The sequence below is a fragment of the Orycteropus afer genome, unplaced genomic scaffold (genome assembly GCF_000298275.1).
Source record: "Orycteropus afer afer isolate SDZICR_OR568_19922 unplaced genomic scaffold, OryAfe1.0 scaffold00082, whole genome shotgun sequence".
Classification (NCBI taxonomy): domain Eukaryota; kingdom Metazoa; phylum Chordata; class Mammalia; order Tubulidentata; family Orycteropodidae; genus Orycteropus; species Orycteropus afer.
In genome coordinates, this window is record NW_006921669.1 from 9,227,465 (window position 1) to 9,241,891 (window position 14,427).

General features: G+C 43.4%; 1 protein-coding gene across 1 annotated transcript in view; it reads left to right on the forward strand.

The window, feature by feature from the left end:
* FHIP2A (FHF complex subunit HOOK interacting protein 2A) overlaps nucleotides 1-1,395 on the forward strand; it is a 35,725-nt gene extending 34,330 nt beyond the window's left edge. The window contains 3 exon segments of the mRNA XM_042781045.1: nucleotides 619-759; nucleotides 1,100-1,203; nucleotides 1,290-1,395. Of these exon segments, the coding sequence (XP_042636979.1) occupies nucleotides 619-759; nucleotides 1,100-1,203; nucleotides 1,290-1,395 (351 nt within the window).
* The last annotated feature ends 13,032 nt before the right edge of the window (nucleotides 1,396-14,427 follow it).

Sequence of the window (14,427 nt, forward strand, 5' to 3'; positions counted from 1 at the left end):
TAAAATGTAGTTCATTGTTTGTGAGCTGAGTCTTGGAGAAAGCTGTTCTGTTGCAAATGTTACCCAAAAGAGAATATGCTCTCCAAAGCTGCTGCCCTAGGGACGCTTCTCTCCTTTTGTTTCTCTTGCTGAGGCGAGATTTTGAATGAGTGAAAAATCCGTGTTCATGAGTGTAGTGATAAGAAAGACTAAAATTGGTCTTAGAACACAGACTTGAATTTTTGATGACTTCTTGAACTATTTGATTAATTAAAGCAACCTACACACAACAGAACTTCTGACTGTAAGTTACTACTTGTTTTCTCTATTTATATGCATAGGGTCTTTTTTTTTTCTTCAAGTATTAAGACTATGATACTTTGGGTAAGATGGCTAGAGCTAATTTGTTGTTGTTGTTGTTGTGTGCCGTGGAGTTGGACCCGACTCATAGCGACCCCTCCTTGGGTTTCTGAGGCAGTATCATTTTTAGTTGTAGATATTTTCATTGCAGAATAGCATGTGGGGGAACATGTTTCCTTCCTTGGAGAGACAAGTTGAAATGGTAAATTAAGTGTACAAATACATACGTTATAAATAATACCTAATGTCTTGTCTTTTTTCTTGTTAACATCTCCATAGCCATATGATGTAAATTTACAAGTCACCTCGGTGTTGTCTAGACTCTCTCTCTTCCCCCATCCACACATACACGAGTACCTTTTGGATCCTTACGTGAACCTTGCTTCTGGCTGTAGATCTCTCTTCTCTGTCATCGTCCGGGTGAGTTACTGGTGGTGTTATATCCTCTAGGTTTTGAACCTGCCCAACTGACAATTTAAAAGCATTGTATATAGATAGTGTCACATAATGAAAAATATTTTATCTGCTGTTTAAAGTGTAATTATTATGTATTATGAGCTAATTTACAGAATGTGAAAAGGAAACATTTATTCTTCGAAAAGATACATAAGGAATAGGTGAGTCCTTAAGAAAAGACAGTTCTGTGAATAGTGACAATGGGTGTAATTTATTTAGTAACAGAGAATGAGATTTTCTTTATCCTGAAAATTCCAGTGTGGTTGATTTCAGATACTGAGTTCCTTTTGTCTCTGTGATACAGGTTGTTGGAGACCTTATGGTTCGAATCCAGCGTATTCAAGACTTTACTCCCAAACTTCTGTTGGTCAGGAAGCGATTACTTGGTTTGGAACCCGAAGGCCCTATGTAAGTCTGTTTTGACCCCGTGCCTCCCTCAGCACCGTGACGTGCTGTGTCTGGAACTGACGCGCTGTCTGCTTCTCCTTGGCCAGTGTCGACCACGTCACGTTGCTCGAGGGTGTGATCGTGCTGGAGGAGTTCTGCAAGGAGCTGGCGGCGATAGCGTTTGTGAAGTACCACGCTTCCTCCACGCCCTGAGCAGCGTCCTTCAGGTGAGACGGACAGACCGCTGTGCACTTTTCTTCAAGAAAGACTCCACTCCCCCAGCCAAGGGAGGATAGAGGTTCCTTGTCAATGAAGCTTTGCTGGAAACTGGACAAAACTATTAAGAACCTACTGAATAGACACTCTCGGTGAAATGTTGTATGATGTTTTCATTGGCTTTATCATAATGGTTCTGTCTGTAAAATTGCACGTCGTTGAATCCAGGACACAATCAAAGGAGTTTCAGAAAATAAGCATTTCTAATGACTGTGTGAAAAGCTGCAAACTTTCTAAAGTCCTGACTTTGATATTTCTGTTATTTTAATATCCAGTAAGGTAGCGAGGCCTTTGACATTCTCTGGGACTCAAACGCTTGTATTTGTCTAGATTAATGAATAGCAAACCATGTCACTAATTTTATAACTTTTTAAAGTCAGGATTCTTATCAAACAGAATGTGAAAAGCAGTTGTAAATTAGGAAAAGATGACAGCTTAGGAACCATCAGATGAAATGAGTTGATTATAGGAGTTGCTAACCCCAGACAAGGCCATGCAGGGCATCACTCACTCACTTCAGCTTTTCTAAGAAGAACAATTTAATATGATAAAGAAGTTGTTGATGACTATGATATAGATATATTTTTAAAAAAACATTCTTTTACTCTTTTGTGCACCTAGCCATGTTAGTGACTGATATTCCTGTGTGGCCCCCAGTTTATTTAAACTGTCATTTTTACAACAGTGTTGGAATTTGCTCATCATAATATGCTTAGTATCAACAGTAGTATTTGCTAAAATACCCAAACCCACCATTGTCATCGAGTTGATTTCAACTCATAACAAGCCTGTAAGGACAGAGGAGAACTGCCCCGGAAGGTTTCCAAGGCTGCAGATCCTTTTGGAAGCAGACTGCCACATCTTTCTCCAACAGAGTGGCTGCTGGTTCAAACTGCTGACATTGTGGTTCACAGCCTAGTTTCACCACTGTGCCACCAGGGCTCCTTTTTACTAAAATAGTATTTGTTTTTTTAGCTAATCAGCATGTATTGGGTTGACGACGTTTGTTTCTCTCTTCTCTGAAAATTGCTTTATAATTTGGTTTTCTTATTGAAACCCACAGCAGTGTCTAAGCAGGGACTGGCTGAGAACGTAGGGAGTAGTCAGTGCCAGTGGCCTCCATGTTTACATTTTCCCCATTGTGCTCAGTCATTTGTTTTAAATGATCCTAAAAGAAAAAACAAGTCTTTTAAATGTCCTGTTTACATGGTAAAAGATTTTGGTAAATGGGGTATGTCTGTGAATGGGTACACATGGGGGAACATGTGGGGATGTCTGTGAGTGGGTACACATGTGGGAATATGTGGAGATGTCTGTGAGTGGGTACACCTGTGGGAACATGTGGGGATGTACGCGAGCGGTATATGTGGGAATGTGTGGAATGTATGTGAGTGGGTACACCTGTGGGAATGTGTGGGGATGCCTGTGAGTGGGTACATGTGGGAATGTGTGGAGATGCCTGTGAGTGGGTACATGTATAGGAACGTGTGGGGATGTATGTGAGTGGGTAGACGTGGGAATGTATGGGGATATATGTGAATGGGTACACGTTGGGAATATGGGGGAATGTTTGTGAGCGGGTACACATGTAGGAACTTGTGGGGATGCCCATGAATGGGTACACATGTGGGAATGTGTGGGGATGTATGTGAGTGGGTACACACGTCGGAATGTGTGGGAATGTATGTGAGCAGGTACACATGTAGGAACGTGTGGGGATGCCCGTGAATGATACACGTGTGGGAACATGTGGGATGTGTGTGAGTGGGTACACATGTGGGAATGTGTGGGATGTATGTGAGTGGGTACACATGAGCATGCTTATGAATGGGTACACATGTGGGAACGCGTGGGGATGCCCGTGAACGGGTACACGTGTGGAAACACGTGGGTAGTTTGGCAGAGCTGTGCTGGGCACAGCCTTCTTGACCCTGATTTACAGAATGGTGTTTGCTAGTTCATTTTGTTTCTTTATTTAAGTGCTGGTGTCACTCAGGTCCTGCTCATAAGCTGTCCTTTGAAGCTGGTATGTTGAGCGGCAGCACTTTCCTCCCCATCTTTCCATGACTGATATTTGGGGAGCAGACTACCCACTTTCCATCTTGAAAGGACAGGTTGCTGTCCATGTCAAGGTTGCTTTCTGTAGCGTGTTTGCATGTATACATCACACACATGTGCATACAAGCATGGTTTACATCTGTCTGTTGATTCTATTGTATTGATTTTTCTGATTTTATAGTTTTTGCTATTTATTAAGAACAAAATATCAAAAGATTATGAATATTCTCCGCTCCAGAATGCTGACCACTGTTTAAGCAGCAACAGCAAGACTGCATTTTAAATTTAATGCACATCTTTGTCCGCATAGTCTAAGAAATGTGTTAAGCAAGACAATGAAAAATCAAAAGCAGAAGATAGTTACTCCACACCTGATTTTCTTTCGATGGTTGTATAACGGTGGAAAAGCGTCACTCACTTTGTTGTGTTTATTGATCAGTTCCTTCAAGGAGCACCACAGCATCTCCAGCTTCAGAGGTCACAGTAGTCGGTTCTGATGTAGGTGTATTTAAAGTAAGGCATCAAGAGATACTAGATATTTCTTAATGTTGTCCCATAGTGCTCAGTGGGTGTCATAGCAATGATGTGACTCTCAAACCAAAAACACATTTCATCCTTGATTTCACAGTGGGACCTTCTAGCTAAACCATGAAACTAAGCCCGGAAAAGCTTTAACTCTTGTATTTTTGTGTGTGTGCTGCTTCTGAAACCATAATTGTCCTAAATTATTGTAATGACTTTGCTTTGTAATCAGCTAAAGCTTAAAGTATAATTTTTTTCTTAGATATTTCTCTTATGAAGAGTTTCTATGGCTTTTTTCCCTCCTTATGTAGTTCAGACCTAGAGCCAAGATGTGTGTGTGAGACAAGATCTCACAGTGAATTGGATTTGTTAAGGAAATGCTACATCATTAGTAACTTTCTTAACCTTCTCTCGGAAGCTCAATGTTTCTGTGACTCAGTACTTGGAAAACCATGACTAAAATGTGCTGTGTTGGGTAGAAAGGATCACCTCAACAATTAATTATTATAACAATTTCTAATCAGAACTTAGCTTTGCTTCACATTTGTATATAGGGATGCACTTTAAAAAAAAAAAATTATCTCTAACAGTCTTTGGGTTTATTTTCAGTAATGAGCCACATTCTTTACTTGATAGAAAGCAGATTTATCTTAGCCAATTATCATTGTAGTACTCACATCCTAACTATGTAATGTTCTCACAGTGTATCGTCTGTGCAATATGGAAGCTGTGAGTGGATTCATAGCTTTCTGGGGGTTTTGTACATTATTGAATGTGTACATATATGTGTATAAATACAAGGACCAAAATCCTTAGCTTGCTTACACTGTTGCTAGTGTAAACATTGTTACACTTCATTTTACGGGGCACAAAGTATAAAATTGCTTCATCGATTCATGGTAACATATTTCCATAAATTATTGCATTACTTTACCATTTGATTATCAAGTTCATAGGTAATGGAGTCACAGTGAAGTACGAAAACTACAGATTATATGGAGGTTTGGGTTGTACAGTAAATCGAAATATGCATGTCATAATAACACTTGATGTTAAAACATGATAGATGATCACATTTCTGGGCCCCGTAAAATAGTGTTACTGTAATACTCTGTTCTGCCTCCTGCCTTGTTTACATTAAACAGAGGCTGTTTGGTAGACCTTCCTGTTGAACATTGTGTAGGTTACTGACAGCGTTACCAAGGTCTGGCGTTCTTGGGCCATCATGAAGACACTTCAAATGATGATTGTGTACCTACCCTCACTTCCTCAAAGGAGGCTGTGATCAAGTTCAACTTTTTGTGCTAACAATGCATGCAGGACTAAGAGGGATAATCTAAGAATAAATAATGTAATTTAAACAAAATGTCTTCTTATACTTTTGTAGAACTCAAATTGGAAACATTTTATCCACTGATAAATCTTAAAACAGAATTCTCATCTCTTTTTTCCCCACGCCCAGCACACATAGGTGTATGGCACCCTCCAACCAATGAGTCACTGCAGCGTTGGTTCGAGATAGAGAACTGGAAGGAATGTATCAGGATATTTGTGGAGGGGGTTGTGTGGATTGGAACATTCTCCCGGATGACACTCCTAAATACCCCCACACACCACACCTTGATAATCAGCACCCTGAGGGAGGAAAGTTCAGGCTGGGTTAGAAAACCAAGCCATTCTCAGTACTGTTTCTTCATACTTTTCTAACACGGAGAACTTTTCTTTCTGACATTTAAAGCTGTTAGATCTTAGGCTTTTTCTCTTCACATGAGTATTTGCCAGTGTCCCTTATTTGGAAAGGAGCTCTGGTAGCATAGTGCCTAAGGCACTTGACTGCTAACCAGAAGGCTGGCGGTTCAAACCCACCAGCCACTCCTCGGAAGGAAGGTTGGGCATTCCTTCTTCAGTAGTGATACTGCCTCGGAAACCCAAGGAGGGGTCGCTATGAGTCGGGGCCGACTCGATGGCAAATAACAACAACAACTTATTTGGAAACTGAAAGGAACGTGTAACAATAGATGGCACAACCAGAAAGAAAACTCCAGTTCCCTGCTACCCAGAGAGTCTTTACAGCTAGTGTTACTCAAAATAGCTTTAGAAGGAGATGAAGAGAGTGACAGGTTGAAAGGATGCTGGGAGGTAGGGCATTGAAGAGCTGAAATGATCCTTCCTGCCCTGAGTCAAAAGCATACTGCTTTCTAAGGATGCAAAACTGGATCCCCAGCCCAAAACCTGGTTCAAAGTGCTGTTAAGAATTTTGCTGGGTTTCATCCGCAAAGACTAGCGATCCCAGCGGGTCCCATGGTTCCCAGAGTTGTGAGCGCACAGAGCAAAGGGAGTGTTGCAGCTCATTACAGGGGGGAAATCTGGAACATCACGTCCTGAATGAAATGCATCCTTACTCTGGAGGGTCGATGGGCCAGGTACTCTGAGAAGCCATAACCATGCTGTATAAAAGTCAACTTAGAAATGGAAAACTGTCGCATTGTATGGGTGGTGTCTAACTATTTCCTTTCACCCACTTCATTCTGAGATGGGTGTGAAGCACCAGCCCAAACAATTGTGCTTTTTCTTACTTTTCTGGTCTTTTTGTGGCCTACATTTTGTAGTTAATAGACAGTAATTAACTGCTTTGATTTTAATGATCTCTTTCAGGAACCATCATATATATAAAGACCAATCCAAACTTACAGCCATTGGGTCGATTCTGACTCACAGCAACCCCCTTTGGGTTTTCAAGGCTGTAAATCTTTGCAGAAGCAGACCACCTCGTCTTTCTTTGGCAGAGCAGCTGGTGGGTTTGAACCACCAACTTTTGGTTAGCAGCCAAATGCCTTAACCACTTCATCACTATACATATAGGGAGGGCAAAAAGTCCATTCAAACATTAAAACCAAAACATTTAAGTAGGCTTTAAGAAGTGGCCCAAAGATGAAGGGTAAGATATGGTTTAGATATTTGTAGAATCAAACCTTTTCCCTTCTTTAACTCAATGCTCCCTTCACCCTTTTCTTCATTACTACCTCAGTTGCAGCACAAAGTGGCTGTATCCAATTAAGAGAGAGAGCCAGCTGAGGTTGATGGAGTCGAGAAGGAAATTCAGAAGCCACGGACTGGATTTGTCTAGACAGATGGCATGTGTAAACCTCCACTGGGCTCTCATCCTGTAACTTCCATCCATTCTTGAAACAAGCCTGGGATCATGCTGGATGGCAGACAGCCAGCCAGGACTCACACCTGGCCAGGGGGCAAGATGGGGAGACCTTCTGTTTCCTTTCATACCCAGTTTTCTTGAGATAGTCTCAAGAAATCACCTGATCTCTCAAGAGTGAGTCTAAGGAGGTAAAGAAAACTTGGCATGCTTTATGACTTCCTATCAATTCCTCACCTTTCCCTCTGGTTTATTACCTAGTGACCTAGTGCCACTCTGACAGGAATATACCACAAATGGGTGGGCTTGAACCAGGAGGAGTTTAGCCTCTTACGGTTTAGTAGGCTGGAAGTCTGAGTTCAAAGTGCCAGTCTCTAGGGACTGTGTGAAAGCCCCTCAACCTTGGGCTTCAGCTCTGCCTCTTGCTGCCAGCCCACTGAAGCTAGAGGCATTTTTTCACTCAGCTGCTGGCTGCTGAGGCTAACAAGCCGCAGGTCAACAAGTAAAAAGGCACAGACCCAATATTACCAAGCCACATGGCAGGCCACTGATTCACGTCCATTAATAGTCCCAAGATTGGCAGACAACGTGGCAGGCTGCTGAATAATGACTCAGCTACAAGCAGGGTTCAAGTGTGCGTAAGCTAGAGACTACATCCAAAGCTGCTGCTTATATACAAGAAGCAGACTACATCCCTAAAGCAGCTACTCAGCTGCTTGGGGTAGTTCCCACCATGGAGTTGATTGCCACCAGTGTCGTCATGAAGAATAACTACCACCAGCTGCCCAGCACTCAACCAGGCCCAACTTTAGCTACCACAACTTGTTGTTATGTGCCGTCAAGTCAGACCCGACTCACAGCGACCCCTCCTTGGGTTTCCAAGGCAGTATCACTATGGAAGTAGATTGCCCAACCTTCCTTCTGAAGAGTGGCTGGTGGGTTTGAACCACCAACCTTCTGGTTAGCAGTCAACTGCCTTAGGCGCTACACTCCCAGAGCTCCTGCTAGTCAGTGTATTAAGGAACCAACAGGGAAGTGCCTTTAAAAAAATTAAAAAAAAAAAAAAACACTGAGATAATAATTCTTTTGATGGAGTGACCAAATCCATACATTTGAAAGCAGGACCCACTAGCAGATGGCCAGAAATTCAAAGACATTGTTTGGTCTTTGTAGCTGTTCGTTTCATTATGGTCCCCACGTTGTTACGTACTTTCATCTGCATGGTGATCATTCTATAATCCTTTTTTAAAAATTAATTTTATTGTTGAGAATAAACACAGCAGAACATTTTCCAACCCAACAGTTTCTACCTGACGATTTCATTCTTCGAGTTCTTCATAATTCTTAACAAAATGTTTAATGATATATTACAGGTTTCAGGTGTATACTCAGTTCAGAGGCCAAGAGCGCATCCCAGTCTAGACCACATTTTTTCAAAACCTATTTTTAAGTTGAAAGCTACAACCAGAATGGCAATCTAAAAGTGCTAGATGCGGTTGGGGGGAAAGGAGCAAGGGACACGCCCAGCCTGTGAGGCTAGGAAAGACAGAGAAACAACAGCTCCTAGTCTATTACTGCCTCAGGCCTGTAAAGAATCATAAAATCAATTTTGCTGTAATGCAAAAAGATGAGATGACACACAAATTCACTATGTCTCCATAAAGTTACATTTCAAAGGCCTGAAGGTGAGATTAATTTAGGTGGTAGACCTCAATCCACTCCCAAGGAGAAGGTCTGGTAGGGTTTTAATAGAGTAGTCTTTTGGAGAGAACCAAGATTACTAGAGGGAAACATATTGGCCATTCGTTAAACATTAGTCTTCCATGTTGGCAACAGATTCAACAGATCACATAGATGTTCTGTTTAAATCTCTCTCATCTATTGCTCTCATCAACAATGTGACAAGTCACAGAGCATTCTGTGGTTCTGTAATCTTTGTTGCCAGCTTCAATTGAGTGCCCTGTGACCTTTCTTTCCATTCTGGTTTAGAAATTAGAAAACAGATCATCTTTTCCTTAAGCCACGTTGGTGTTGGGTTGAGACATGGAGGTTGAGAACAAACCGTCTAGTTGTAGGATAGAAGTATTACCCAGTAGCCCATGTCACTCCTCAGCAACAGGTTTCACTTGACATGCATTTTCCATAAAGTAATCCAATCTGATGCCGACTTGAGCAAATCTTTCCCTGAAAATACTGTTGGGTTCAAAGTGACAACCAAAAAAAATAATTAAAGCTGTAAATGCAAGTGTAGGTAGCAATTTCTGGATATCTGTCTTCGGAATCTGACATTGAAATAAAAATAATTCTGCCCAGTTTTAAATGACTGGAGTCTTCTCATGCGCAGCGTAGAATATAATTGATATTCATTGAGTTCTGTGTGTTTCAAAAAGAGAGCTGATATGTATCTTGCAAAGTAGTGTTGCTCATTTATTATCATTTTAATTTCAATAGAATGAAAAAGACTGGGGAAGTGTAATTAATTTGACATTGATGATTCTGGGCAGAGCATCTGACTATCAACATCGTTTGAAGGCCATTATTAGAAGTTCTTTGCCTTCACACTGCAGCTGCCATTACTATATATAGTGTCTGACACGAGAACATTGTATTTTGGCCGCGCCTCAGGGAGCTGGCTAATCTCTCCACTTTTAACTCCTTAGACCACCGGAAATTCTCACTGTCAGCCTTATTTGGTTAAGAAAGATGGGTAGGTGCAAATGCTGACTTTCTCTCCAGGTACCTGAGTTATTTTTAGAAAGCTATGCTAGTTTCTCAGTCCCTACATTGTATTTTTTTTTATCTGCAGACTCTTCAGAAGCCCCCATATCACCATAGGAGCGAGCCCTGCCTCTTAGAATGATTTTTCGTAAGAGGTTTTTTACCGGAGCAGATAAGCTGCTCTGTTCCTCCACTCACCAAACCCCTGGGCAAGAGCTGCTCCATTGACAGGAAAGGCTCCTGATAAAAACCAAACCAAACCCCAGGCTTTCCAAAAACAGTCCTGCTTAGAGTGGATTTTCAACTAGAGAAATAAAATGCTGTCATTGAGTGCTGTGTTCAGAAATGTTGAGATCGCAGGTCCAAAACGGATTGGATTGTTGCAGGGATACTCAACAAATATTGACTACGACCATCATGGTCTCATGACAGGAAGGAGGGGTTCCTTATCTTTGAGGGGTTTGCTTTTAAACTAGAGGGAATAAGCTAGGTTTTGTGCAGGTTATTAAGCTATTGCCATTCAATTCCAAGTCCACCGTTATGTTCTCTGCTTTTTAATGTTGAGTTAGGAGTCCACCAACTACATTTCTTCTTTACTAGCCAGTTTCTGGGAGTTCTGGTGGCGTAGTCACAAAAGGTCAGCAGTTCGAACCCACCAGCCACTCCACAGGAGAAAGATGAGGCAGTCTGCTTCCATAAAGAGTCACAGCCTTGGAAACTATGGGGCAGTTCTGCTGTGTCCTATAGGGTCGCTGAGTGGGAATTGAGTAAATGGCAGTGGAGCTTGCTTCTATTAGGTCTACTGTTGTTGTCGATAGGGGGTGCTAGAGGGAACATGCAAAGCAGGAGGGGAGAAGGAACTTCCTCTTGGAATTTGTTTTCTGTTCCTGTCGTATCATCTCGGCAGTCAGTTTCAGCCCGTGTACTCCTTACGCGCTTCAGAACCAGCCTCAGAAGGTGTCAGAGGCAGCAACAGCATGGCAGCACCCCCTCTCGGACGCCTGAGCCCCAGTTTTACAGGACCCTTGGTCCAGGCTCCTGTGTCTGTAACCCAGACTTCTTCCCTTTGTTCTGTCAGTCCCAGGGATGGTAGCTGCTTCCTCAGTTTTTATTTCTGGGTGACCTCAGTCAGGTCACGTTTTGCTCATTCAGCCCTCCAACACTGGTGTAACCAATGCCCAAGTTAAATTCCCTCTGGTGAAATACCTGTGTCATAGTTTCTGTCTTTCTGACCATGACATTTTTCACTATTAATCCCAGCCTAAGGAGGATGGCCAGCACAGAGCTTTTTAGGATGTGATGCTCCCCTCAATAATGTGTCTCTTAATACCTTAGTGAAGGGAGCGTTGCTGGGCCCCATCAGGAGACGTGGTTGAGTGTGCATACCCCACCTCGATCCACATTCCCATCTCCCTAAACCTCGGAATCTCTCTTTACATTACACAAGGAAGTTCTGCATCTCATTGTCATTGAATGGTAGGCCACCACTGAGTCCACATTTCATTAAACCAACCGAGAAAACTAGTAGAGCCACTTCCAGCTGGGCAAGCTAACACATTAAATCCAGACTAAGATAAGTGCAAACAAATGCATAAAATTGACCTTATCTCCCTTTAACTGTATTCACACACACCATGCCCCGATTTTTGCCTGCATAGGCTAGCAAAATGTAATTCTCTTGGCACCTGAATTAATTCTTCCCAGGTCAGACTTTGCTTTTTCCTCCTGGACCATGTAGAGATCTGATTCTAATTGTATAGCTCTAGAGGCTCCAGAAGGCTGGTGGTTCAAACCCACCAGCCACTCCTTGGAAGGAAGGTTGGGCAATCTACTTCCATACTGTTACTGCCTTGGAAACCCAAGGAGGGGTCGCTATGAGTCAGATCTGACTTGAGGGCAGTGAGTTTTAGTTTTTTTAGAGGCAAAATGCTCCCACTGAATAGAAGCTTGGAGTCAAGATTCTTAGCTACATTGGCATCTACTCAGATATTCCCATTATGAAATCCCAGGATTCCACTTCTTCTCAGTCAATGCCCTTTCACATAAGAGCAGGTTCTGGGTTTGAACTGCTGACCTTCTGGTTAGCAACCAGGTGCCTTACCCACTACACCACCAGAGCTCCCTGTAAGAGTCATGGAAGTCCAAATTAAACTTACATTGTTATTCCATAACCAACACAGTAAAATTTGGGGTTCCCCCCCCCCAGCAAATTGGTCTCTTAGCTAAAAAAATGAGATTCTTTTAGGGCTGCCATAGAACCTCTCTAATTCTCTACATGGGTTTTGAACCAAAACACTGAGCTAATAATTTCCTTTCTGTAAGCTCTCCAGTGGGAGCTCTGGTAGCATAGTACCTAAAGCACTTGACTGCTAACCAGAAGGCTGGTGGTTCAAACCCACCAGCCACTCCTTGGAAGGAAGGTTGGGCAATTTAGTTCCGGAGTGATACTGCCTTGGAAACCCAAAGAGGGGTTGCTATGAGTCGGGTCTGACTCAGCGGCACGTAATGAGTTGGGTCTGACTCAGCGGCACGTAACAACAACAACAACAAACTCTCCGGTTGGACAAAGCCATTTTACCTCACAGTCCTTACAGCCACAATTACTACCATAATTACTACCATAATTAGGGGGACCAAGTGACAGTGCCAGCTGATGCCTGCTGTCCTTTCAATTTAATGGTAATAGTCCATTCCCCAATGGCCGGTTGCTCAGCACAGCATGTAAAGGCCAAGGACCTAAATCAATTTCCAAAACCTATCTTTGAAAGGTTGTTGGGGTTTTAAGACTCTTTCCTCATTCCTGGTATCAAGCACTTTATCAGTCGTGGTTTGGTCAAGAAAACAGAAAGCACACCAGGCATTTCAACAGAGAGATTTAGTATAGCTAATTGGCCGTCGGAGGACTAAATGAGCAAAAGAGAAACCTTGGTGAGGCGCAGAGATGCACTGCAGGAGGCAGCCATCCCCAAAGCTGGGGGATGTGGCAGGAAGCAGCTGAGAATGTCAGATCTGCAAGGTCAGAGGTGGATTCCGCAGAGCAGGAGCTCAGGCCTCTCCTCCCGGCCACCGGCCACCGCTGCTACCTCTGACCGGGGCACAGGAGGCTGGTTCTGAAGGTGCTGAGAGAATCAGAAGGTTGAATCCACTGCTGCTAGTGGGCAAAATGTCATTCTATTCATATATATAAATAGATGCTGATATATGTTATTGTTAGGGGCCACCGAGTTGGTTCCAACTCACAGGGACCCTATGTACAATAGAAAAAAACCACTGCCCTGCCCTGCCCATCATCACACTGTTTGAGCGTGTTGTTGCGGCCACTGTGTCTATCCATCTCCCCGGGGACCTCCTGCCGATGCGTAAAAGCTGACATACCATGGCTGACATACCAGTTGCTGACACAACTACAAACAAAAGAAGGAACTCTCTTCCTCTCTCCTGCCTTTCCTATCTCCCTCTAATGCCCACCTGTGGTAGTTCAGTTTGTGTGTCAACTTGGCTGGGCCTGGTTGAGTGGCTGGGCAGCTGGTGGTAGTTATTCCCCATGATGAGACTGGCAATCAGCTCCATGGTGGGATCTACCACAAGCAGCTGAGTAGCTGCCTCTGGGTATGTGGTTTGCTTCCTGTATATAAGAAGCAGCTTTGGGTATGGTCTCTAGCCTGTGGCACGCTTGGACCCTGCGTGTAGCTGTGTCATTGCTCAGTGGCGGCCTGCTGTGCTCTGCTGACCTTGGGACTTACAATGGACTTAAGTTAATGGCCTGCCATGTGGTTGGTAAAATCAGAACTGTGCCTTTTTATTGGTCAGCCTTGGGGCTTCTTAGCCTCAGCAGCCAGTAGCTGTCTGAGTGAAGAAACGCCTCTAGCTCCAGTAGACTGGAAGCAGGAGGCAGAGCGGGACCCCAGGGTTGAGGGGCTTTCACCCAGCCCCTAGAGCTTGGCACTTTGAACTTGGACTTAAAGCCTCCAAATTGTAAGAATAAACTCCTGTTTGTTAAGGCCGTCCCATTTGTGTATATTCGTGTCAGAGCGGCACTAGGTAACCAGAACATCACCTTTGGCAGAACTTAATAGAAAGTCAGCTGGCAGTGGAAAAAGGGTGTTTGCAGAGTGTCTGCCTCCAGGGACACAAAGCAGAACATACGAAATGGATCTGAAACTGAGAGACCATAGCTGCATAAGCAGCAAGTATGCCCACAAAGTCTTCAGCAGGAGGTGGAAGAGCCTTAGCAGGAGCAAACGTGGAGCCCAAAGGAAGGCGAACCCACACCAGCAGAAGGGAGGAGCAGGTGCGCGGTTGGTGTTTGCACTGGACCTTAGTGGGTGGTGGGAGTTTGGGAGGATGGAGGTTTGTTCTGGGCAGAGGGAGCTGGATGGGACACGTGTGTACAGTACCACAAGTTTGTAACCAGCCAGTCAAGGCCAAAGGCAACTGTGGTGGAAGGGTGTGGAGGTAGTTAGGAAAACACAGGAATTTGCTTTATGTAATACAGCTTAGTGAGATAAGAAATGGTGAAG